Genomic DNA, 21,365 nt, shown 5'->3' with positions numbered 1-21,365 from the left:
ACGCCGTTATTGGCTCCAGTCGCGGCGCCCCAGTTCTAGTGCGACTCGGAGCAATCTCTCCACCTGTCTTTTGTCTTTGTTCTGTCCGCTCTAGCCTTCGCTCTTCAGCTAGTTATTGAGAGCCTTTTGGTGCGAGGCTGCCGAATCCGCGGCTGCTTTCTGTTTTCCGACCTCACTCTTGCCTCCGTCTCCGGGCTCTCGTTCCGGCTTCTTCTGGCGAAACATCGTCGAGTCGGGCATCAGATCATCCCTCTCATCTCTCTTCCTCCTCAACCAGCCCTCCCCAGCCGAAACACCATGGCAGACGCGGCAACGGCAAAGGCGCCCTCGCAGCGCCCGCAGCTCACCAGCAGCATGCGCAGCAGCTCGTACCTCAGCGACCACCAGCAGTACCGCCCGCCGCAGCACCGCATCCCCGAGGCCCATCACGGCATCGACACGCTGGTCGAGGACGCGTCGCCGTCCAAGTCGCCCAAGCTGCCCTTCAACGGCGTGCCGTCGCCCGAGCACCCGCCCGTCGTCGTCGACAGCGGCGTCTCGCACAGCTACTCCCACCCCAACTGCGCGCCCCCCGCCGGCCGCAAGTCCGACCGCCTGATCGCGACGCTGTTCTACAAGGGCGCCGACCGGAGCGCGCCGGCCAGGAGCACGTCAGGGGGCCTCAGCCGCTCGCGGTCGCCGGCCAGCAAGAACGGCGGGCTGGCCGACAGCACCGAGTCGCTGCCGCCCAACATGGCGCCCACGACCAGCATGGACGAGTTCCCGCTGGAGCCGCCCACGCACGAGTCCGCCGAGCCGCAGCTGGACCACCTGTACGGCTCGTACGTGTCGCCGCTGTGCATCACGTCCTTCCTGCACCTCATGTCGACGTTTCCGCTGCCCGACGATGCGGAGGAGCCGCACTCGTCGCATCGCTGCCTGGACAACCAGGAGAACCCGCGCGTTGTCGAGCTGACGCTGACGCCTGCTCCGTCGCCCAGCTACCTCAGCCTGGCAGACTTGCGAAAACACGAGCTGATCTACCGGTTCGAGCAGGAGTGGAACGTCGACGTGGCTCTGCAGCGGGACACCTTGTGGAGGAAGCACCCCAGACTGGTCGTCTTTGACATGGACAGCACTCTCATCACCCAGGAGGTCATTGACTTGCTGGCCGAGAACCTCAGCGACCCGCCGGATCTTGCAGAGCGCGTGGCCAACATCACGCACCGGGCCATGATGGGCGAGCTCAACTTTGAGTCGTCGTTCCGTGAGAGAGTCGCGCTGCTCAAGGGCCTGCCGGCCACCGTCTTCGAGGGCCTCCGGCCAGTTCTCAACGTGACCAATGGTGTGCGGGAGCTGCTCAAGGCGCTGAAGCGGCTCGGCGTCAAGACGGCCGTTCTCTCTGGCGGATTTCTGCCCCTGACGGGGTGGTTGGCCAAGGAGCTGGGCATTGACTACGCGCACGCCAACGAAGTGGTCATCGAGGACGGCAAGCTCACGGGCGAGGTTAAGGGCATCATAGTCGGTAAGGAGCGCAAGCGCGATCTGCTCGTTGAGATTGCTCAGAAGGAGGGCATCGATCTGTCCCAGGTCATTGCCGTTGGCGACGGCGCAAACGACTTGCTGATGATGGAGAAGGCTGGCCTGGGCGTGGCGTGGAATGCGAAGCCGACGGTGCAGATGGAGGCCGACGCGAGGCTGAATGGGCAGAGCTTGCTGGACTTGCTGTACCTGTTTGGGTTCACGGGCGAGGAGATTGATATGCTGATTTCGTGAGTGGACATCACTTGCGAGTTTGGAGCATTCAGGAGTAAGAGAGGAGAGAGAGGTGATGACGCGGAGCGTGTTTGGGGTTTGAGGGTTTTGCTGGAAGAAGCGGGTTTACGGCGTCGTAAGGGCTAGAAACCGGGAGAAGAAGTGGTTCGATGGGCTTTTCTGAATGGGAGCTTTTCTGGTTAGGGAACAAGGAGGACTGCGTTGGGAATTCTAAAGGTTTTGTACTTGGTATAGTAGCTTTTACCCTCGGTGAATGGACAGCTTCTGTAGAAGCCTTAACAACTATGATGCCTGCGTTCACATGAAGGGAGAAGGTGGAAGAAATTCAGGCAAACGTCTTCTTCTCTTGTCCTTTCCTCTCATCATCACTGTTCCGTTTTCAAAACATGATTCATCTCGATACAATCCCTCATTCCCTCACCCAGTCACTCCATATATCTACAAACAGGCATAAGACTGCCCTCTTCATTTAAATACTACAAACCCACACAGCAAAGCATGCTCTCTCTCTCTCTCTCTCCGTGTCATCTTTTCACCCCATCAATTCTCAAGACATTCGATAGCACCTTTTGTTGCTTAAGGGTAGCCCTCCTTGCCCCACTTGTTGAACTTCTCGTGAGCCTCCTTGGGGGCGGTGACGTTGGGGATGATGACGACGTTGAGGGCGCTGGGGGCGTCGCGGGGGGCGGCGTTGGGGTCGCCACCGGGGTGGTACGTGTACTTGCCCTCGGCGTCGCCCTGCCAGGGCATGGCGGCGACGTTGACGGGGGATTCGGATGTTGCGCCGGTGGGGGAGCGGCCTGGTGTTTTGCGGGAAGAGGATTAGTATTCTGACATGTTTGAGATCTTCTTGGAGCGAAGTATCATTCCGTGACTTCGGTGACTTCGAAGAGGGGTTGAAGAATGGATTGTGTTTGTCGTTCACAAGTGTTGTGGTCGTTTTCATGGAGGTTTCGTTTCGCATACCAAAGTAGAAGCCAGCACCGCCCAGAGCGAGGACCATCACACCACCCAGAATCTACAAATTCCTTTCGCATTAGCCCATTCGACTATTCTTCCCACAGTATAGCACAGAAGCTCTCAGCTCCGCAGCCAGGCTGAATCAAAGCTTCCGGAAGTTGGTGCAATTATGACGCACAAAAGTCTCGGGGTTGCGCTTGGACTCGGACTGCAGCTCCTGCTTGCTGGTGTTTTGCTGCAGACGGCGGACCGTCGTGGAGAAGAAGCGGCGGGTGATCATGGAGGCCATTTTTGTTGTTGTCGCTGAGGTTTCGGAGGAGGTGGGAGGATTTTGGAGTGGTTGGTGGTTTGGAAGCTGCTGGTAGAGCTGGGGGTCGTATGATGATTTCAACCCGAGATTCCGAGGATGCCATTGGCCAATGCCGAAGGTGGGATGGGCGCACGTGAGAAGTCACATGGTATGGGTGAAGCTGGGGAATCGCTCCGTACCGGTACCGATTTACTTAGGTAATCATGAGCTCACTAGAGGACGGTGGCACGGCATGGATAAGGTAAGATCACATCAGCCCGCGGCAAGATTCCCGTCGTGCTTGGACATGCAATTTCCACGAGCCAATGACGAGTGTGGCCGGTTTCTTATGCGCATGGCTAGAAGCAAGGCAGGCAAGGCGGGCAGGGCAGGGCAGGCAAGCAAGGCAAGGCACAGGAGGTGACCGTCATTCGCTGTACGAGTATGTACTGGTAAGTAGCTGATGCCCAGTGCTCGTTATCCCAGAATGTGAGAGAACCTCAAGTAGTATGAAGAGGACATGCTCTCGCGTCTCGGCCAGCAGCGAGCCTCTCATTGTTTCTTTGTTCCATGCACTCCAGGCTCTACAAGTAGCAGACAGGTGGTCACAAGCCAGGAATCGGCGCACAGGCCGTTGATTGCTTGCAACTCCGACATGCTCAGGGCACATCATGCACTCGCTCATGCAGGCCGCTGAGCAGCTGGGCCTGCAGGTCATGGAACTCACTTCCAGCGCTGCACCTGGGAGGCGTGCTCCGTGCGCAGGTACCGCTAGTCGCCCATCCAGGTACCGGCTACCAACCCGCGCCGGAGCTGTCAGCTCACCAGCCAGAAATGCCCAGTGGTAACTGCAGGTAGCTAGTACGCCACGCCCGGCCAGCAGCTACTGCGTCCGTGGCCCAAATTGCAAATTGCAGCAAGACAAACGCACCAATGGCCAGCCCCTTTTGGCGGCGCTGCCCTGGGAAAAAGGAGGGTCTGGGCGGCAGGCCTGCAGCCTCGTTAAAACAGGAACAGGCATCGAAAAGTGGACGAACGGCAGACGCTCGCGAGACGGGGAAAAAAAAGGAACGGCTGGGCTGGTGGCATCTCTCGTGCTCTGTCTCGCGTTTCCTTCTTCTTCTCCTTCCTCCGCTTTTGCCGGAGCGGGCGTCCTTCCGGCCTTGCCTCCATCCACAACAGCGCCGAACTGCTTGTCATCGCCTTTTTTTCCTTCTTGTCTCTGCCCATCTTGAAGCGATTCCCCGCTTCCGACGCTCCCTCTAACCTATTGCTGCAGTCTTTCGATTCGTCTACACTCTTTCCGACTTTCCATCGTCCCCCCTTGTTTGATTCTTTTTTTCTTCTTGCACGGCCATTCATTCATTTACACTCCTTTGACTAAGACGCCTCGTCCTGGAATTCTCGCGATCCGACCCTCCGCCGACTTGTTACGCGACGCCTCTTACAAAGCGGCCACCCGAGACTCTAGTACCCCGTTCCCGCTTTGCGATCTCCCCCAGCGAGCGGAACCCATCCATTCGTCCAACTCCATCTTTTCCTCCTCAGCAGCGTGTTGCCGATAGCCGCAAAAGCTTTGTCAAACATCGAGTCGATCTGTCATACGCTTGTCCGGCACGATCGCCTTTTTCGTCTCTTCCTTTTCTTCTCTGCAGCGAATCTCTGTTTGACGGAACACTCGGATCTCGTAATCGTCGACGAAACCATTCAGAGGAGGACACGGAAAAGAAGGAAGGAAGAAAAAGAGAAACGCAACACAAGAGGCAAACAAACAAGGGAACGGGCTATGTTATAGGACGACTTGCGCAACTCGCACGTACGGGACCATCACGATGGCGTCCCCGAGCCCAGACTCGCCCGTTTCGCCGCGGTCTGGCAGCAACAACCAGGCCTACCCGCCTCGCACAACCGTCTCGACTCCCAACGAACGGCGCCCGGACAGCGTTGTCTCCTCCCACATGACCGACATCGCCAGCGAGGACGAGGCCGACGGCAACGCATCGACGTCGGCGCCCAAGACGCATCGCACGAGGGAATCGGGGTCGGCGATCCGGCCCGAGACGGCCAAGACGGCGGCCTCGTCCAAGGTATGGGGCGGCGCCCGCAAGAGCCTGGGCGTCGGCAAGAGAGGCAGCGGCACCAGCACGACCAGTTCGGCCCTGGGCCTGTCGTCGTCCAGCGTCACGTCCCGCAGCCACGTACCGTCGCTCACGTCAAACGCCTTCTTCCACCCCATGAGCTCGCAGAAGCTGCAGGCCCAGAGAGCCGTGGCGGCACGTCCTCTTGCGACGGCCCAGCCACCCGCCGCGCCCCAGCCACAGTTTGGCGACCTCCCGGACAACGCAACCGACGTCGACGGCAGCGTCATCCACGACTTTGCACCCTCGCCCGTGGCCCACCATGGACCGCCGGTCCAGTTCCAGCACGTCATGTACAGCGAAGACCAGCGGCATCTGCCCTCGCGCGGCACCGACTTCACCGAGCCCGACACCTTCGACCAGGCGACGGAGACGACGACGAGCCCTACCGGCCACTATGCCGGCGGCAGCCTGTCGGAGAGCGTTCGACCGCTGCGCAAGGTCTCGGGTCCGGAGAAGGCGCCCCCGCATCTCGACCTGAGTCGAGGCGGCAAGCTAAGCGATCTGAGAAGCTTTCCGAGCCCCATGCTCAAGACACCCAGGTCGTTTGGATCGACGTTCCTCCCCGGCAAGAGTGACCGGGACCAAGCCCAGAGCGCCGAGAATCGAAATGCGGCCGGCGTCGAGAAGCTCGCCTCCACTGCTGCGTCGTCGCCACGACTCAACCCCGTCGACTCCCAGCTCCGGCCCAAGACGGAGAGCACCGCCGTGCAGCACAAGTTCAGCAAGAGGAAGAGGCATCGCAATTATGAGTACTTTGAGGGCAACACCATGTTCCTCTTCGGAGGCCGATGGCAAAACACCAGGCAGAGGCCGATCAACGTTGCTACGGGACTCTTTGTGGTGCTGCCTTGCGTTCTCTTCTTCGTCTTCGAAGCCCCGTTTCTGTGGCATCACGTTTCTCCCGCCATTCCCATCATCTTCGCCTACCTCGCATATATCTGCTTCTCGTCTTTTCTCCACGCCTCTATTTCAGATCCCGGGGTAAGTGAACCAGACCTAGCCATCTCGTGTCCTTGAAGGCAAAGACCACCAATATTGACAGATGATGCTAGATTCTTCCCCGGAACCTTCACCAGTTCCCTCCTCTGGCGCCGCATGAGGACCCTCTCCGTGTCGACCCTCCTACAAATGACTGGACACTGATCAAATCAGCGGAGCCGACGGCTGCCGCCATGGAGTTCCCCGTCAAGCACTGCCGGACGTGCAACATCTGGCGGCCGCCTCGTGCTCACCACTGCCGTCTTTGCGACAACTGCATTGAGACGCACGACCACCACTGCGTATGGCTGAACAACTGCGTTGGCAAGCGCAACTACCGATACTTCTTCACCTTTGTCTCATCCGCCACCTTCCTCTCTCTCTACCTGATTGGCGTAAGCCTGGCACAGCTCATTGTTTATGCGAACCAACACAACATCTCCTTTGGCAAGTCGATCAACCACTTCCGCGTCTCTCTGGCCTTGGTCATCCTGGGCATCTTTAGCTTTCTCTACCCGGCTGCCCTCATGGGATACCACATCTTCCTAATGGCCCGTGGCGAAACGACGAGAGAGTTTATGAACTCGCACAAGTTCACCAAGAGCGAGCGATATCGACCGTTCGACCAGGCGAGCATCTGGAGGAACATCCTGGCCGTCCTCTGCAGGCCGCGCACGCCCTCCTACTACCAGTTCAAGAAGAGCTATCAAAATGGCGACCAGCGATTGGGCCTTCACCGGGACCAACGACCAGCACCCGACTCTCGAGGTCTCGAAATGGCCGCCGTTAAGCCCTCTTCCCAAGGCGGCTTCCAAGGCCCCGTGGCCCTCCGGGGCTCGAGTCAGGGCGAGCCTTGATGTTTATGACCTCTGTATATCGCGCGTGTTTTTTTTTTCCATCTTCTTGGAACTCATTTCACCGTTACCTTTTTGCTTTTCCAAGACCTCTTCTTCCACAGCAACCGATCATGGTTGATGCCTCTTTTTTTCTTTTCTAGTTCATTCGCACTCGATTTATTGACGAAGGGAAGCACATACGGCTGGAACGAACATACATACATGGAGCAGTGTACGAGTCTTGCAACGTGTTGGAATATAGCTAATGTGTTTCTAATCTTATACCCTGTCGTGGGTGGCATATCTGCCTGTTTGTATTACTTTTTTCTCGATTTCTTTTCCACAATTCTTTTTTTCTTTTTTGCTTTCTCATGCTCTCATTCTCCCAATCTTGGACTTTTCTTTTTGTCTTCTTTTTTTTCTGTGTTCTTCTTCTGATTGAGAGGCGTGGTGGCGTCACTGAGATGGGCAAACGAAGTGTAGACTCGAATCATGAACTAAAGTTTAAGCATGCTGGGCCTGGCGGAGGACCAAAGGTCGTTTCCGTTCTTAGACGAAGAGCAATATCTATTCTTTTCTCTCAAACTGATCTGATATCGCATCATTCCAATTCGTCACCCATTGTGTGGCTCATTCCTGCATTTGCATGTGAATGTACCTTCAATATACATAGGTACATGCATGCATGTAACTCTCCTCCGTCAAGCATCAACTGCCAACTGTCCACTTTGGGTGCTGAAGATGAATAGCATGCATCTGTGTCCACAACAGTGACTAGTACTCCGTGATCATACCAAACTCACCAATAGCACTCAGATCGAGCCCCTATTGTCCTCTGATTTGTAACGGCAGCCCCTCGCCCAGAGATGATGCCTGCCGTGACCCACGTGGAAGCGCCGTGGTCGTCTTTGGTGGTGATAACGTCAGCCGCACATGCTTAGCGGGCCAAGCCTTGTCTCGAGAGATAAGGGGCTGATAAGAGAATTTTTCCCGAAGAAAAGGGAAAGGAAAGAAAAAAAAAAAAAGTTCAAGGCCCAACCACAGTGCAGAGGAAGTGGCTTAGTCCAGCAACCAGGCCCAATCTAGACCTCTTGTCTATCCCCATCATTATCTTCCTCTTTTTCTTCCTGGTCAGCATCGCCTCTCCCTCTCTCTTTTCTCCCCAGACTTTGCAGCAGACCAGCCTTTGTTCTTACGTCCTGCGGCTGAGGCTTTTTGCTCTGGGGATTCCTGTTTGTCTTTCTCTCGTTTCTGAATACCCCCCCTATTTCTCTACAGCAGGAACGCTCAGCAAACGACATCCGCAATGCCTCACCCGGTCTCGCCGCCCCTCGTGGTGTCGAAAGAGGCCCCTCCCCCGCCATCACAGGACGATGTCGCGGCCCTGCTCAACACAGTCTTTACCGCCACGACGTCCGCCGCCTCCATCGATGCCTGCTACGGGCTCTGCGAGCTGCTGCTGAGCTCCGTCGGCTCCGCCGGCCTGACGACGTACGGCATCCTCGCCGAGATCAAGAAGGCGGCCGCCGACAAGAAGAATGGGCTGCGCCGCGAGAGCAGCCAGAACCTGCTGGGCGCCATCTTTGAGCGCTTCCCGCCGCGCGAGGCCCTGAGCGAGGTCGTGCTGCTGGTCCAGGACGCCGGCACCGTGCCCTGCGCCCTGGATGCCCTGGCCGACAAGGGTGCCGTCGTCCGCGAGGCTGCCCAGTATGGCCTGGACGCCCTGCCAACCTCAGCCCCGAGGCCCTCGTCGTCGGCCTGCTGCCCGTGCTGACGCAGTATCTCGGCAAGAAGACGGGCAAGTGGCAGGGCACTGTCGGTGCCTACCAGCTGCTGCAGAAGATGGCCGACAAGTCTCAGGTGACCATCGGCGGCACCAAGGAGGAGGCTGCGGAAAAGGACCTGCTGCGCGAGGCCATGGGTGCCAAGCTGGCCGGCCTGATCCCCCTTGTCGAGGGCGGCATGCACGACTTGAAGACCGAGGTCGAGAAGCAGGCCGTCAAGACGATGAACTCCCTCACGACGCTCCTGTCCAACGACGACGTTGCCCCTCGGATCCCCCTGCTGGTCGACACCATGCAGCATCCTTCTCCCCAGACCCTCCAGAAGGCTATCCACGCCCTGTCGCAGACCACGTTCGTGGCTGTCGTCACGTCTCCTGTGCTGGCTCTGCTGACGCCTTTCCTTGAGCGATCGCTCAACACGCCCACCACTTCCCAGGAGGTCCTCAGACAGACTGTCGTCATCGTCGAGAACTTGACCAAGCTTGTCCACGACCCCATCGAGGCCCGAACTTTCCTCCCCAAGCTGATGCCTGGTGTCAAGGGCGTCTGCGAGCGTGCATCTCTCCCCGAGGTGCGAGAGATTGCCGAGCGAGCTCTGGCTACGATGGAAAAGGCCATGGGTAACGACAAGGACATCATTGCCCGGACCACCGTCGAGGACGTCGCCAAGGTCATTGATGCCGAGGTCCAGAAGCACAACGCCGCGGTGCTGCAGTCCGACTTGTACAAGCTCGCCAAGAGCTACATCAGCGAGATGGTCGCCACCGAGGTCAATTACCGCTACGTCACCCGAATTTCTTCCCACATTGCACCTTACCTGAAGAGTCTGCTGCACCCCGACGCTGCCCAACAGGTGGGAGATGTCATCCAGCAGTTCTACTTGGAAGAGGACCAGCGCAAATACGGTGTTCCTGAGAAGGAGGACGACGGCGAGGTTGAGATTGTCAACGCCGACTTCTCTCTGGCCTACGGTGGTATGCTGCTGCTTTCCCACACCAACTTGCGCCTCCTCAAGGGCCACCGATATGGTCTCTGCGGCCGCAACGGTGCCGGTAAGTCTACTCTCATGAAGAGTATTGCCGCCGGCAAGCTGGAGGGCTTCCCTCCTCAGGATGTCCTGCGCACCTACTACGTCGAGCACAACCAGGGCGAAGATGCCGACATCAGCATCCTCGAGTTCGTCTCCAAGGATCCCGAAATCGGCCCCCAGGGAACTGAGCACATCTCCAAGGTTCTCGAGGAGTTCGGCTTCACCTCTGGACCCGAGGGTCGCCAGGCCCAAAAGGTCGGCTCCCTCTCTGGTGGTTGGAAGATGAAGCTTGCCCTGGCCCGAGCCATGCTGAAGGGTGCCGACGTCCTCCTGCTGGACGAACCTACTAACCACTTGGATGTTGCCAACATTGCCTGGCTGGAGAACTACCTCAAGTCACACCCCGACATTACCAGTTTGATCGTGTCCCACGACTCTGGATTCTTGGACAACGTCACCACCGACATTTACCACTACGAGCCCAACAAGAAGCTTGCTTGCTACAAGGGCAACCTTGCCGCTTTCGTCAAGATGCGCCCCGAGGCCAAGAGCTACTACACTCTTTCGGCCTCCAACGTCCAGTTCAAGTTCCCTCCTCCGGGTATCCTCACCGGTATCAAGTCGCAGACCCGTGCCATCATTCGCATGTCCAACGTCTCGTATACCTACCCCGGGGCTTCCAAGCCATCGCTCCATGAGGTCTCCTGCTCGCTCTCTCTGTCCTCACGAGTGGCCATCATCGGACCCAACGGTGCGGGCAAGTCTACTCTGATCAAGCTGCTCACCGGCGAGACCATCCCGACCACTGGCAAGGTTGAGAAGCACCCCAACCTCCGAATTGGCTACATCAAGCAGCATGCTCTGGAGCACGTTGAGATGCACCTGGAGAAGACTCCCAACCAGTATCTGCAGTGGCGATACCAGCACGGTGATGACCGTGAAGTCCACATGAAGCAGACTCGTGCTTTGTCGGAGCAGGACCGTGCGCAGATGGACAAGTTCATCGATCTCAAGGACGGCAAGCCCGCCAAGCAGATTGAGGCGCTTGTTGGTCGTCAAAAGTTCAAGAAGACGTTCCAATACGAAGTGTAAGTGAAAACCAAACCTCTGACTTGTAAGTATCGATATTAACCGTCTGCTAGGAAATGGCGTGGCATGCTTCCCAAGTACAACAGCATGGTTTCTCGCGAGACCCTGCTCGAGCTCGGCTTCGACAAGCTGGTCCAGGAGTTTGACGACCACGAGGCGTCTCGCGAGGGTCTCGGTTACCGTGAGCTCCAGCCATCCGTCATCTCCAAGCACTTTGAGGATCTTGGCCTGGACCCCGAGATTGCCAACCACAACGAGATCGGCTCGCTGTCTGGTGGTCAAAAGGTCAAGGTCGTCATTGCCGGTGCCATGTGGAACAACCCTCACTTGCTGGTTCTGGACGAGCCTACCAACTTCTTGGACCGAGACTCTCTCGGAGGTCTGGCCGTGGCCATCCGCGAATTCAAGGGAGGTGTTATCCTGATTTCTCACAACGAGGAGTTTGTCGGCGCTCTCTGCTCCGAGCAGTGGCTCGTCAACGACGGTCGCGTGACCCAGCGTGGCAACACGGCTGTTGACCTCGGTCGCTTCGAGGACAGCCGTCCCGGAAGTGGCGTCACCAGCACTGCGGCCAGCTCGGTCGTCAGCAGCGCTGTCAACTCCGGCGTTGAGGATAACAACGGCGAGCTCAAGTTCAAGGCTCGCAAGAAGAAGAAGTTGACCAAGAAGGAGCTCAAGGAGCGGGAAGTCCGTCGTCGCTTGAGACACATTGAGTGGCTCAACAGTCCGAAGGGAACTCCTCACCCTCCTGACACCGATGATGAGGAGTAAAAACCACACCTGGGGTTGGTTTTTGATGAGAGATGGAAAAGTTTTTTTTTTGTGCTCTTTGATTCTTTTTTAAACGCTATGAGAATGTTTCTCTAGAGAGAAGTCACAGATCGGGTCGTTTTATGGGTTTCTGAGATTTAGCGTCTGGGTAGAGCTTTGTGCACGCTTTTTCTGTGGGAAAGATGTCTTTACAAGATCAAAAATCTGGATTAGATGGAACGGGATTGAACAACGGGGGGATGCAGCTGGAACAGACGATGATGATGATGGATGAAGAGGGATATGCATGACCCCTTGAGAGAGTTTCATTTTGATGAAGAGGTTATAGAGGCGTTTTTGGGTATATAGATGGAATTTTCTTTTCCTTTTCTTCTTTTTCATTCCTTTTCAATTTGTGGTTTTCGCCTTTCTTTGTGTCTAATCTGGGCCGTAAACGAAGAATGGGATAGACTTAAATTGCCAACTTGACGAAGCTATCAAATGAATGGAGCAAAGGGGTTTCTAATTCCGCCGTATTGCCAATTCGTTTTCTCCATCATTCTGTCTATCGAACTCAGGATGAAAAAGATGTGAGGACAATATTCTTATTTTGTTATTACTATCCTATAACCAACACTATAGCCAATCCCATCCCATTCGCCCGCTGTCCACCTCCTTGCCCTTTTTGATCCCAAGAAGCCCCGTCCTAAATACCATACTTTCGCAAGTTTTCTCCATAACAGTTTTTGACATCATTCCTCCGAATTGCGAACCCTTTCCGTGATTAACGTTTAAGAATCTAGCGTTTGGGCCTAGGCCATAACATGACAAGGAAACGAAACTAGAAAAAAAATGAAGAAGAATTGCAGAGAAATAAGTTGGAACCCATTTTCTAAATCGTACGAAGTCGTGCAATGGGTGACGAAAGGAAAGTTGATAATGATGAAAAGTCGTGGTGGTCCACATGTGGGAATGGAGGGAGGAAACGCCAATCCCGTCTATACATATTGTGTTGTAGGTTTTTATAAGTCATTTCTGTGTGGTCGTATATTTGCCAAGTTACCATGAGAACGTCATGAGGGCAGGGTTCAGGGCCAGGGGCAGCAGGAAGTGACTGGCGGCGACGGTGGCCATGGGCAGGATAGCGACGAAGTCCTTGATACGCCAGTCATAGGGGACAAAGGGCGCCTGAGCGAGGATGATCATGCCCACGATGAAGATTAGGGAGAAGAGCATGGAGAATTTGAACTACAAGCCGATATCTGTCAGCAAGATTCTTCACAAAGCGACGATACTAATGGAGGGGTCGGGGGGTGACTGACCTTCTTCAAGACCTTGGGGACTTCAATAAAGAAGTTGGAGAACTCAGCCTCCTTGCTCGTGGCGCCCCACGTCATGTTAATCTCAAACATGTGCGCCAACAAAGCCTGGCTGACGTGCAGCGACAGGCCACCGAGGAAAATGGCCAGCATGAGAGTCCACATGAAGTTCTCAAACAGCGCGTACAGCAGACCGCGCTCGGCGACACGGTAGCGCATGACGGCCAGGGCAACGTTGCCGAGACCGTTGAAGACGATGATGATGGAGAACCAGACCTGCCATGAGTCGACGTAGTACTTATCCAGGTAACCGTTAAACCAGCCCATGACAAAGTAGTTGACCGCGGTCAGGATCCAGGCAGCGCCAATGGCGTAGTAGGTACCGATGTAGGAGATGACGGTGACCTTGGACGTGAAGCGAATGTTGGAGAAGAGGAAGCGGCGGAACAGGGGCGTAAAGGGGCCGCGCCAGAGCCAGGTGCGAATGGGGTGGAAGAGGAGCTCGTTGCAGCCGTAGGCGTACTTTTCCCATCGGGCAAGCTCGTCGTAGACGGTCAGAGACACACCCTCTTTGAAGCCCTCTCCGGCCCAGGCGGCCAGGCGGATGATGTACCCATTGACCTGCAGACGCAGCGACATGTCAAAGTCTTCCGAGACGTGGCTTTCAGACCAGAACTTGTCGTAGCCGTCCTCATCTTGGTAGGCGACCTGCTGAATAGCGGACCAGCGAAGGATGGCGTTGTGGCCGACAAAGGGCGCGACGTCACCGTTGGAGACAGTGTATCGGATGGCAGAGTAGATGAGGTTGGTGAAGAAGGTGATGCCGTTCTCAAAGTAGGTGTGGACGACCTGCATGACGCCGGAGGAGAACTGCATGATGCCGACGTCAGGGGACTGCTCCATTTCGGAAACGGCATCGAGCAGGCAATCGGCGGGAACACGGGTATCAGAGTCAATGAGCAGGATGTAGTCTCCCATGCGGATGTTACCATCAGCCCAGGCACGGCCATCGGCCTCGAGGACCTCCTTGAGAGCTTCTTCGTACGCCATGGCCTCGTCGTTCTGGCTCCATTCGGGAGGACGCTCAATCGCCTGCAGCTTCTCTTCGACCTTGCAGGAGATCATGAGGGCAAAGTTCATGTTGGAAGCCTTCTTGAACTTGCCCTTGCGCGTGAAGCCGTTCTCTCCGTGCTTGGGGCGGGCAACCCAGCCGATGCTGTTGTCGGCGTAAAACTCAATGCGAGCGAGACGGTCCTCTTCGGAGATGAGCTGCAGACCATCGTCGTTGATGAACATGTTGGCTGAGCCGCCCTGGAGTTCATACGTAGACATGGCCTGCTTGATAGACTTGACGGTCGGCATAATGACACCCTGCAGACCTTCCTTGTAGACGGGGCACTGGATGGTGACGTGAGGGAGAACGGCAGTCTGCAGACGCGGCGGCGGTCGGGCAGAGTAGAACTTGGAGTTGATTGTGAGCTGACGAATAGGGCCAAAGATCTGAGCCAAGCAGCCGATGATGACTTGGGCGAAAAAGAGCGTGAAGAAGACCTGGACCGGAGCCAGGGCCACGAGGGCAAGACGGGTATAGTTGCTGTCCACGGAAACCTCAATGGCTAGCTGTCTCCAAGCGGCGCCCAGGGAGACGGTCACCAGGGCCAGGGTCAGAGACACGAGGACGGTGTTCTGGAGGTGAATAGGCCGCTTCTCGGGCTTAATCTCGCCGCTCTCTTCGTCGATCTCAACTTCAGTGACAGGTTGGACTCCCTTCTCATCGCCGCCTTCATCGTCTACGTTGCCGGCCTTCCACACCAGCTCCATGAGCTCGGATTCAATGGCCTTGGCGCGTGCCACCAGATGAAGAGCATCGTCATCCCAGACAACCAGGAGACCCTCGGATGCGACAAAGGCAGCGAACTGGTACTTGCGAGCTCGCGGCAAGTCATCAATGGTAGGGAGAATCTGCACGCGCAAGCCGTTCATGAGCGGCACATCAACGGCGTCAGGGGACCATTGCAGAAATGTCCTGATGACACGCGAGTTGACCGTCATGGCACACTGCACGTTGAGAGCAGCGCATGCTAACGCAAAGGGAGAGTTGGCAAGCTGGGGAGGACAGGCCATATAGTGGCCGCGAGCTTTACGGAGCAAGACGCCCTCAATCTCTCCAGATCCGTCGCTAACCCAGAGCTGAGAACACTGCTGCTGGTACAGGTAGTTGACCATGACTTCATGCTTGATGTCGTCGAGGAACATGGAGCTATGCGTTGAAGGGGTAGACCTTCCAGAGCTGGACTGGGGCCGGGAATGGAATCTGGGGGTGGGAGGCTGAAGGTCCATGTCGTTGCCCGAGGTGGACGATGGTGGCTTTTCCGACATGACTGACTGCCGGCCTTCATGCTGTAACCGAGGAGGAGGTACCAGCTTGGCCGGCGGCGGCGGCGCTGGCGGTGCTTGCTCAGCATTCTTGGTGCTGGTCTTGAAGTAGCTTGCGATACCCATCTTGACCAGTGTGAAGTGAAGAGGTTGTGGAGGTAGTTTTGTGGGCGATTGCCCCAGGCAATGGAACTGTTCGAGTCCCAAGCCCTCTCTGGGGGTGCTGAAGGTTGAAACGGGGCTCCTTTCAAGCTGACTCGGCCGATATACGTTGAGTGTAAGTGATTGTGGTTCACGAAACCGGCAGCGTGGAGCGCTGGTATTATAACGACAGCAAGTATGCTACCCGCAGAGTGGAGAGACCGCGACGCACGACAAGGCCGAGCTCCCTCTGGTAATAACGAGCGGTGGTGAAGAGAACGAGTGTAAGTGAATGTGGTGTGGAACGGAAACGAAGGCAATGCCCGAAGACCTTGTCCACTTATGCGATATTGGCCGAGAACGCAACGTCTGCAGGCCTGGCGGATGAGCGAGGGAAAGGGGAGGGCAGAGGGAGGAGATGATAAAGACGTGCGACGAGGTGAAGAAGTATGAGTTGGAGAGAGGGTGGGGGAGTGAGGCAAGGCCGTCGACGAGGACGGGATGCAATCGCGGATGGTGGACTAGGGACGAGATCAGGCCAGGGCCCGGTGGCAGCCCAAGAAATGGGTGGGCTGGACTCTCAAAGCATCCCGATCGGTGGCTCCCGCTCGATCTCTCGGTCTGGTGTGCATGGTGGGTAGAAAGCAGCACCTCTTGGGTTGGAGCTGAGGGCAGGAAAGAAGCGTAGCGACAGAGTTTGGTCAGGGAGGCAGGGGGGGAGGGCGTGCGGTTGGCAATGCAAGGTTGCAGGCGCAACAAGCTGCAGCTCTTATGCGCCAAGGCGCAAGCATCACTGTGGTGGGAGTGGGCATGCTGAGGAACAAGAACAAGCTGATGGGACTCCGGCCTCCGTTTGGACGCCACGCCAGGCCGCAGGAGTCTCGCAGCACTCAAGACGATAGGGAAAGCAGCTAGAGACGGGCCAGGTTGCCGGGCCAGGTCGAGTGGCAAGCAGGGAGGAAAAGCTCTGGCTCGAGTCCATGCCCGATATCCAGCACCCGAGCCAAGACACCGTATTGACTCGACCTTGTCGATGGATGACAGATCTGGGCCCTCGCTGAAGAGGCACCCGGTTCTAGACGATCTGAGACCGATGCTACAGGTCCTCGTGGGTAGTAGCAATCGATGGCTGGGGCCCCATCATTGTTGGAAGAAACAGCCTACTGATGGACCACTGCCCACGTTTTCCTCGAGCCAGCCCAGAGATCCGTGCAAGTCCACGGCGATGGGTACCGCTCGGTACGAAGTATGGAGTAGCACAGGCAATAGAAGACAAGCGACGGCATACCCTTGCTCAGTAATCTGGACAGCCTATGTATGTAATGTTCGAGAGGAGCAGCCATGAGCATCAGTCATTGAGTGAACTTTGACCGGACCCTGGTGCCTGTGGCTGCTTCTTGGCCGCCTGGATATGGCAGCTCGTTTGCTGTCGTTTTCGCACCAGGTCGATTCCTCGTACCTCGTACTTCTTAGAGCCTGTCGTGAATGTACGCAGCCGTCGGTGCTGACAATTGGGGATAGCCTTCTTCCCTCCCCAGTCTAGTATTCGTCCAGTTGAGGCCAAGAGCCCTCTCTCGCCGGTGGCCTTGGAGCAATCGCCGGCATGGTGACAGTCACGGTGGGTTCGTCGTCAAAAGTCCGGCCAGTAATCCGGACTTTCGCCTCCCCGCCTGGCTCCTCTCAAGGGCCTTGGCTGGCTCCATGGAATTGGGACCGTCTAATGACTCCTTCGTATGAGGGCCGTGAGCGTGTTCTTGGGCTTGCGCTTGTACCTGGACAGCGCGCTTCGAGCGGGCGGCTGGGAAGAGAGTGCCAAAGTCAATGGGCTTGTCGTTGCTCGTAGCTTTGCGCCGGGTTCGCACATGGGGTGGAGATGTGCCGAATTGCCTTGGCTTGCCTTCTGCTCAGTTGAGGCTGCCTCTGCTCTGTCGGCGAATCGCCCGCCCGTCCGGTGCCTGGGGTGCGAATTTCACGTCAACCCAATTGATAGAGAACAACAAAAGGCCCAGGGGGGGGTGTGATGGTGGAGAGAAGGAGGGGGTGAGGTCTGGTAGCTCAAGCGGCAGAAAAGAAAAGCCAAAGTTGGTGGCCTTTGTGGGAACCCCTGGCGAGCAGATCTGATTGGCCAGCGCCTTTTCTGCCAACCTGAAGCGACCGCTTAAAGCGGCGACAGGTGCGGCAGCGCTCAGATAGTGCTGTGCTCTAGCGCCTGATGCCAGGCAGTAGCTGCATCTCGCAAACCTTCCACTCGCCTGAATGCGAATGCCCTCATCGTCCTCATCACCAGCTTCAATGACCGTGGCTGACTGACTAGCACACGCCAGGCCGCGGCAGCCGGATCGGAGGATTAGGGTCAGCACTGTCTCCCGGCACTCGTTTACTCCGTCTTATCGCCCCGGCCAGTTCTGTGAGACTCCAGCAAGATTGCGAGATTGCGAGATGCCAGCCAGACGACCAGTCACTCCTCCGACTCTGTTCGGACGCAGAACCTAATGCATGATAATACACGATACGCAGCCTTCCTTCGACAGACCAGTCAGCCAGGCCGGCAGAGAACGCAATCAGGGCAATAGCTCCATGGCGTCAGGGCAGCCTAGAGATAACAACTTCGGGTTCCTGATGCCCGATTGGATCGCGCGCGCCAGCTTCAGGACGACCACAAACGCACGTCCAGCGCCACCGCAACAGCGCATCAGGAAGATGAAAGCAGAGGGCTGATGGCTATCCTCAACTTGCCAGCTCCGGCCCCCTTGCACACAGTCGAGAACGCACGAGTCCTCCCTCGCAGAGCCATCACTCGGCCGGCTCTGGTGGTGAAGCTTACACGGGCTCGCGAGGCTTGTGTGTGCTGGTATTTTGTACTCGCACTCAAAGATGGCTGCCATCCCTTTGGACTTGCTTCAACAAAGGCCACGACGAACGCCACAGGCACACCCGTGCTGATATCCGCAGGTCTTTCGTTGAGGTGGGTGTGGGTGGCATGTGGCCTGCAAATCAGAGGCTGTGGACGACCCTGCCTGGTGCTGCGTTGCTGCGCATAATGGCTCGAGATACAGAATCCGGAATACGGGAGCATTTGGGCCATGCACTCGAGGCTATTTTTGGCCATCTTTCCGCCACAGACTTCGTATTTCCACTTTTCGTGTGGGTAAATTTTCCGTCTCTGCTTGCCGAGTTGCACCACGACGTTGACATGGCCCCAACTCGATAACTCGGTTGATGTCTCTTCACCCAAGACATGTTCAGTTGGCACGAGTTCCCATCAGCCCGGGACGGTACCTAGTATCTGCATATCGGTGAGCCAAGTTCTGTTGTTCGTCTTATGCCAGCCAGAGTCTGCGCATCATCTGGCCAATGTGCCTCCACGTGGCCCTCGGTTGGAGCATGGGAGGACTCAGCTCGATGCCACCGTTACGAGAGCAACCCAACCGCATTTCAATAGTACCGTATGCCATCTCCCCATTGTAGTGTCTGCTTACTGATACTGGCATGCTATCTAGACGGGTTGTACGGAGGAAGCTATCAAAAGAGATGTCCTCGCGTCGCTAAGCATTAGGCCTAAATAGTTAGCGACGCGAGGACATCTCTTTTGATAGCTGCCTCCGTATGTCTGTGGAGCAATAGTCCAGCAGTCCAGCGTACAGCAACATGGTCATGCGAGCCCCGGTACTACCACCTCTGATGTGCTCAACACCATCACGACTTACCCTGAATACTGATAGAACGAGTGCCAAGTGCTGTCTATTGTCTTTCTACTGCAAAAAGGGTCCTTCTTCGCCTCCACGGAATGTATTTGATGTTTCCATGCGCCTGTCACGCGTGCTATAAGCGCCACGACAATCTCCCTTTCACCAGCCAAGCAAGCCACAGTCTGTATAATAGGCCGCCATCAGCCGCCCCCTTACCTGTCAAGATGCAAATTTTGCTCACTGACATGTATGTGCTACCTGTCATGGAGTACAAGCCGCCCATGAAAGACTCGAGAGGGAGCCGCCCATCGATGAGGCGTAGATGCTCCTTCGGGGAGACCTGCGAAGCTCATATCCGTTCATCGCGCACCTCATGGCCGCCATGTTCCTTCATTCCTCTCCACGTCCGTATTCTGTACCACCAACCAGGACATGCCCGAGACAGCTGGGGGATCACCAGCAAAACGGGTAACCACGTCGACGCAATGAAATTACATAGATATGTCCACTTTCAGAAATCAAATCCCTTGGTCGAAAGCCTCGTGGCTTGTACCTGTCCTACCCTTCATGCCGCCCACAGTGATATGGCTGCATTTGTAGTCCAAACGCCGTGTCCTTCGTCACCGATAGAGCTGTCTCTCTATTCACGCTACGGCATTCCCTCCGTTGTGGCTGCCTTTATCGAATCCGCTAGAACAAGTCACGTCCCGTTGACCATGCAGAGACCCCCAAGCCCTTCCAAGCCCCATTATGCCGTAGTATCGGTATAACCGCATTACACGGCGTTGCTGAGCATACTGGGTCCTAGATCCATCTTGGGAAGACAATAAAGTAAGTGACTAGAAAAGATGCTCGTGCATTGAAACGTGTTCATGCATCTGCCGCACATTAGCCCAGTATCTTGTTACCGTTTACGTTCGGTGTGCCTCCCGAAGGAGTAAGTGATCACTATCTGCTGCCAAAGAGCTAATAAGATTCAGTATCGGGTATATGATAAGTGCAGTACTCCGTACAAGGACTGTTGAAGAGAGCTCAAAAAACAAACCAGGAATCGGTACCCGGATGATACTCGTCAAGTTCGGCTGAGGAGAGATAGAAAGGATAGAGAAGAAAACCAGCAAGAGAAAAGGGGGGGGGCCAGAACAGCCTACCGCCACAAGCAACCATTCGGAAGATATCCCCTACCACACACACCCTCCCCCCTTTTGTTCCTAGTGTCCGCCGCTAAACAAAAAGAAGATCGGGCTGGCTAAGTAGGTAGATAGGAATGGTGTTGAATGCCCCTTGTACTTTGTAGCTTTTTACACGGCAGCCAGCCTCGTAAAGCTTCTGTGGCTATAAGTCAAGACATCAACCGGCCTAACAAAAGCCACGCATACACTGCATCTGCAAGAGAAAGCTGGATACTACTATGCTGTGCGGCGGCATGACGGGATGATAATGCAGGTCTCAGGTAATCTAACCTATGTATTCTGCTTACTATTGTCAAGATTATCTGGACAAGGCTGCACCCAGCCGAGCAAGATAAGACAGGATCGGCCAGGCGAACAATGAGCAGCAAACAAAAGCAAGGCAGGACATGACGATTGCGAGAAGGAGATAGATAGAGAAACGTGAGAAAAAGCCCAACCTGCTTACTTTGCATTTCAGCCTTATCTACATCTCTGTATTCAGCTTCCATGCAACCCAAACCGCAGACAAACACCGTCTGCCAACGCCAACATACATACATGATGTGGACTCTGCACCGCTTTCACCCACATACATACATACATGTAAGGAGAAGCAAGACTACCGATTACTGGCAGACGAATATCAACCAATAGATTCAGCAGGTGCTTGACGTGGAAAAGAAGAGTCCAGTCCCATATCTTTGTTCCCCTTGTGAAAATGGCGTCTTTGCGGCTGCATCACATCCCTGGCGCCATACATGCAAAATGCAGCCTTAACAATGGGAGGCCGAGACTTTGGCAAGATGGATATTGCACGCCATTAGGTTTGCCAGCGAAGTAAACAGCTTTGCTCAAAGAAGATAGATTTGTTTTGTTGTCCCCTTGTTCTCAGCTGGTGTCTACACCGCATCAACGTTGCCGTGATGTGATGCGCTGTGGTCTGTCGGCGTGAAGCCCAATCAGCTGGAATCTTCGTATATTCACCTGCCGCCCTGTGTAATTGGGCGATTCGATACGTGTAGAAGATACTGTGGGAATGTAGTTGATATCCCGTGC

The 21,365-nt window shown here is 55.8% G+C and overlaps 5 protein-coding genes across 5 annotated transcripts; 3 read left to right on the top strand and 2 right to left on the bottom strand.

Annotated features, from left to right (window-relative positions):
- Positions 1-297: 297 nt before the first annotated feature.
- BBK36DRAFT_1122894 (phosphoserine phosphatase serb) lies at positions 298-1,755 on the top strand (the record flags this gene model as incomplete). The annotated part of the gene is made up of 1 exon (XM_024890990.1): positions 298-1,755. The coding sequence occupies one exon, from the start codon at positions 298-300 to the stop codon at positions 1,753-1,755; it is 1,458 nt and encodes a 485-aa protein (XP_024747962.1).
- Positions 1,756-2,331: 576 nt separating this feature from the next.
- On the bottom strand, positions 2,332-3,004 carry BBK36DRAFT_1122795 (hypothetical protein; the record flags this gene model as incomplete). The annotated part of the gene is made up of 3 exons (XM_024890979.1): positions 2,332-2,555; positions 2,722-2,773; positions 2,894-3,004. 3 exons carry the CDS (start codon positions 3,002-3,004, stop codon positions 2,332-2,334), a joined length of 387 nt encoding a protein of 128 aa, XP_024747961.1.
- A 1,832-nt stretch (positions 3,005-4,836) lies between these two features.
- On the top strand, positions 4,837-6,980 carry BBK36DRAFT_1176913 (hypothetical protein; the record flags this gene model as incomplete). Its single annotated transcript, XM_024896036.1, has 3 exons — positions 4,837-5,367; positions 5,422-6,126; positions 6,198-6,980. 3 exons carry the CDS (start codon positions 4,837-4,839, stop codon positions 6,978-6,980), a joined length of 2,019 nt encoding a protein of 672 aa, XP_024747960.1.
- Positions 6,981-8,049: 1,069 nt separating this feature from the next.
- BBK36DRAFT_1135870 (hypothetical protein) lies at positions 8,050-11,974 on the top strand. The gene is made up of 6 exons (XM_024892788.1): positions 8,050-8,184; positions 8,258-8,666; positions 8,696-10,861; positions 10,916-11,636; positions 11,771-11,816; positions 11,894-11,974. The coding sequence occupies exons 2-4, from the start codon at positions 8,266-8,268 to the stop codon at positions 11,631-11,633; spliced, it is 3,285 nt and encodes a 1,094-aa protein (XP_024747959.1). The 5' UTR covers positions 8,050-8,184; positions 8,258-8,265; the 3' UTR covers positions 11,634-11,636; positions 11,771-11,816; positions 11,894-11,974.
- A 697-nt stretch (positions 11,975-12,671) lies between these two features.
- On the bottom strand, positions 12,672-15,433 carry BBK36DRAFT_1123293 (glycosyltransferase; the record flags this gene model as incomplete). The annotated part of the gene is made up of 2 exons (XM_024891038.1): positions 12,672-12,860; positions 12,935-15,433. 2 exons carry the CDS (start codon positions 15,431-15,433, stop codon positions 12,672-12,674), a joined length of 2,688 nt encoding a protein of 895 aa, XP_024747958.1.
- Positions 15,434-21,365: the final 5,932 nt, after the last annotated feature.

The sequence above is a fragment of the Trichoderma citrinoviride genome (genome assembly GCF_003025115.1).
Source record: "Trichoderma citrinoviride strain TUCIM 6016 unplaced genomic scaffold BBK36scaffold_10, whole genome shotgun sequence".
Lineage (NCBI taxonomy): Eukaryota > Fungi > Ascomycota > Sordariomycetes > Hypocreales > Hypocreaceae > Trichoderma > Trichoderma citrinoviride.
Note: the sequence above shows the minus strand (reverse complement) of the source record. Positions and strands in the feature narration are given on the sequence as shown.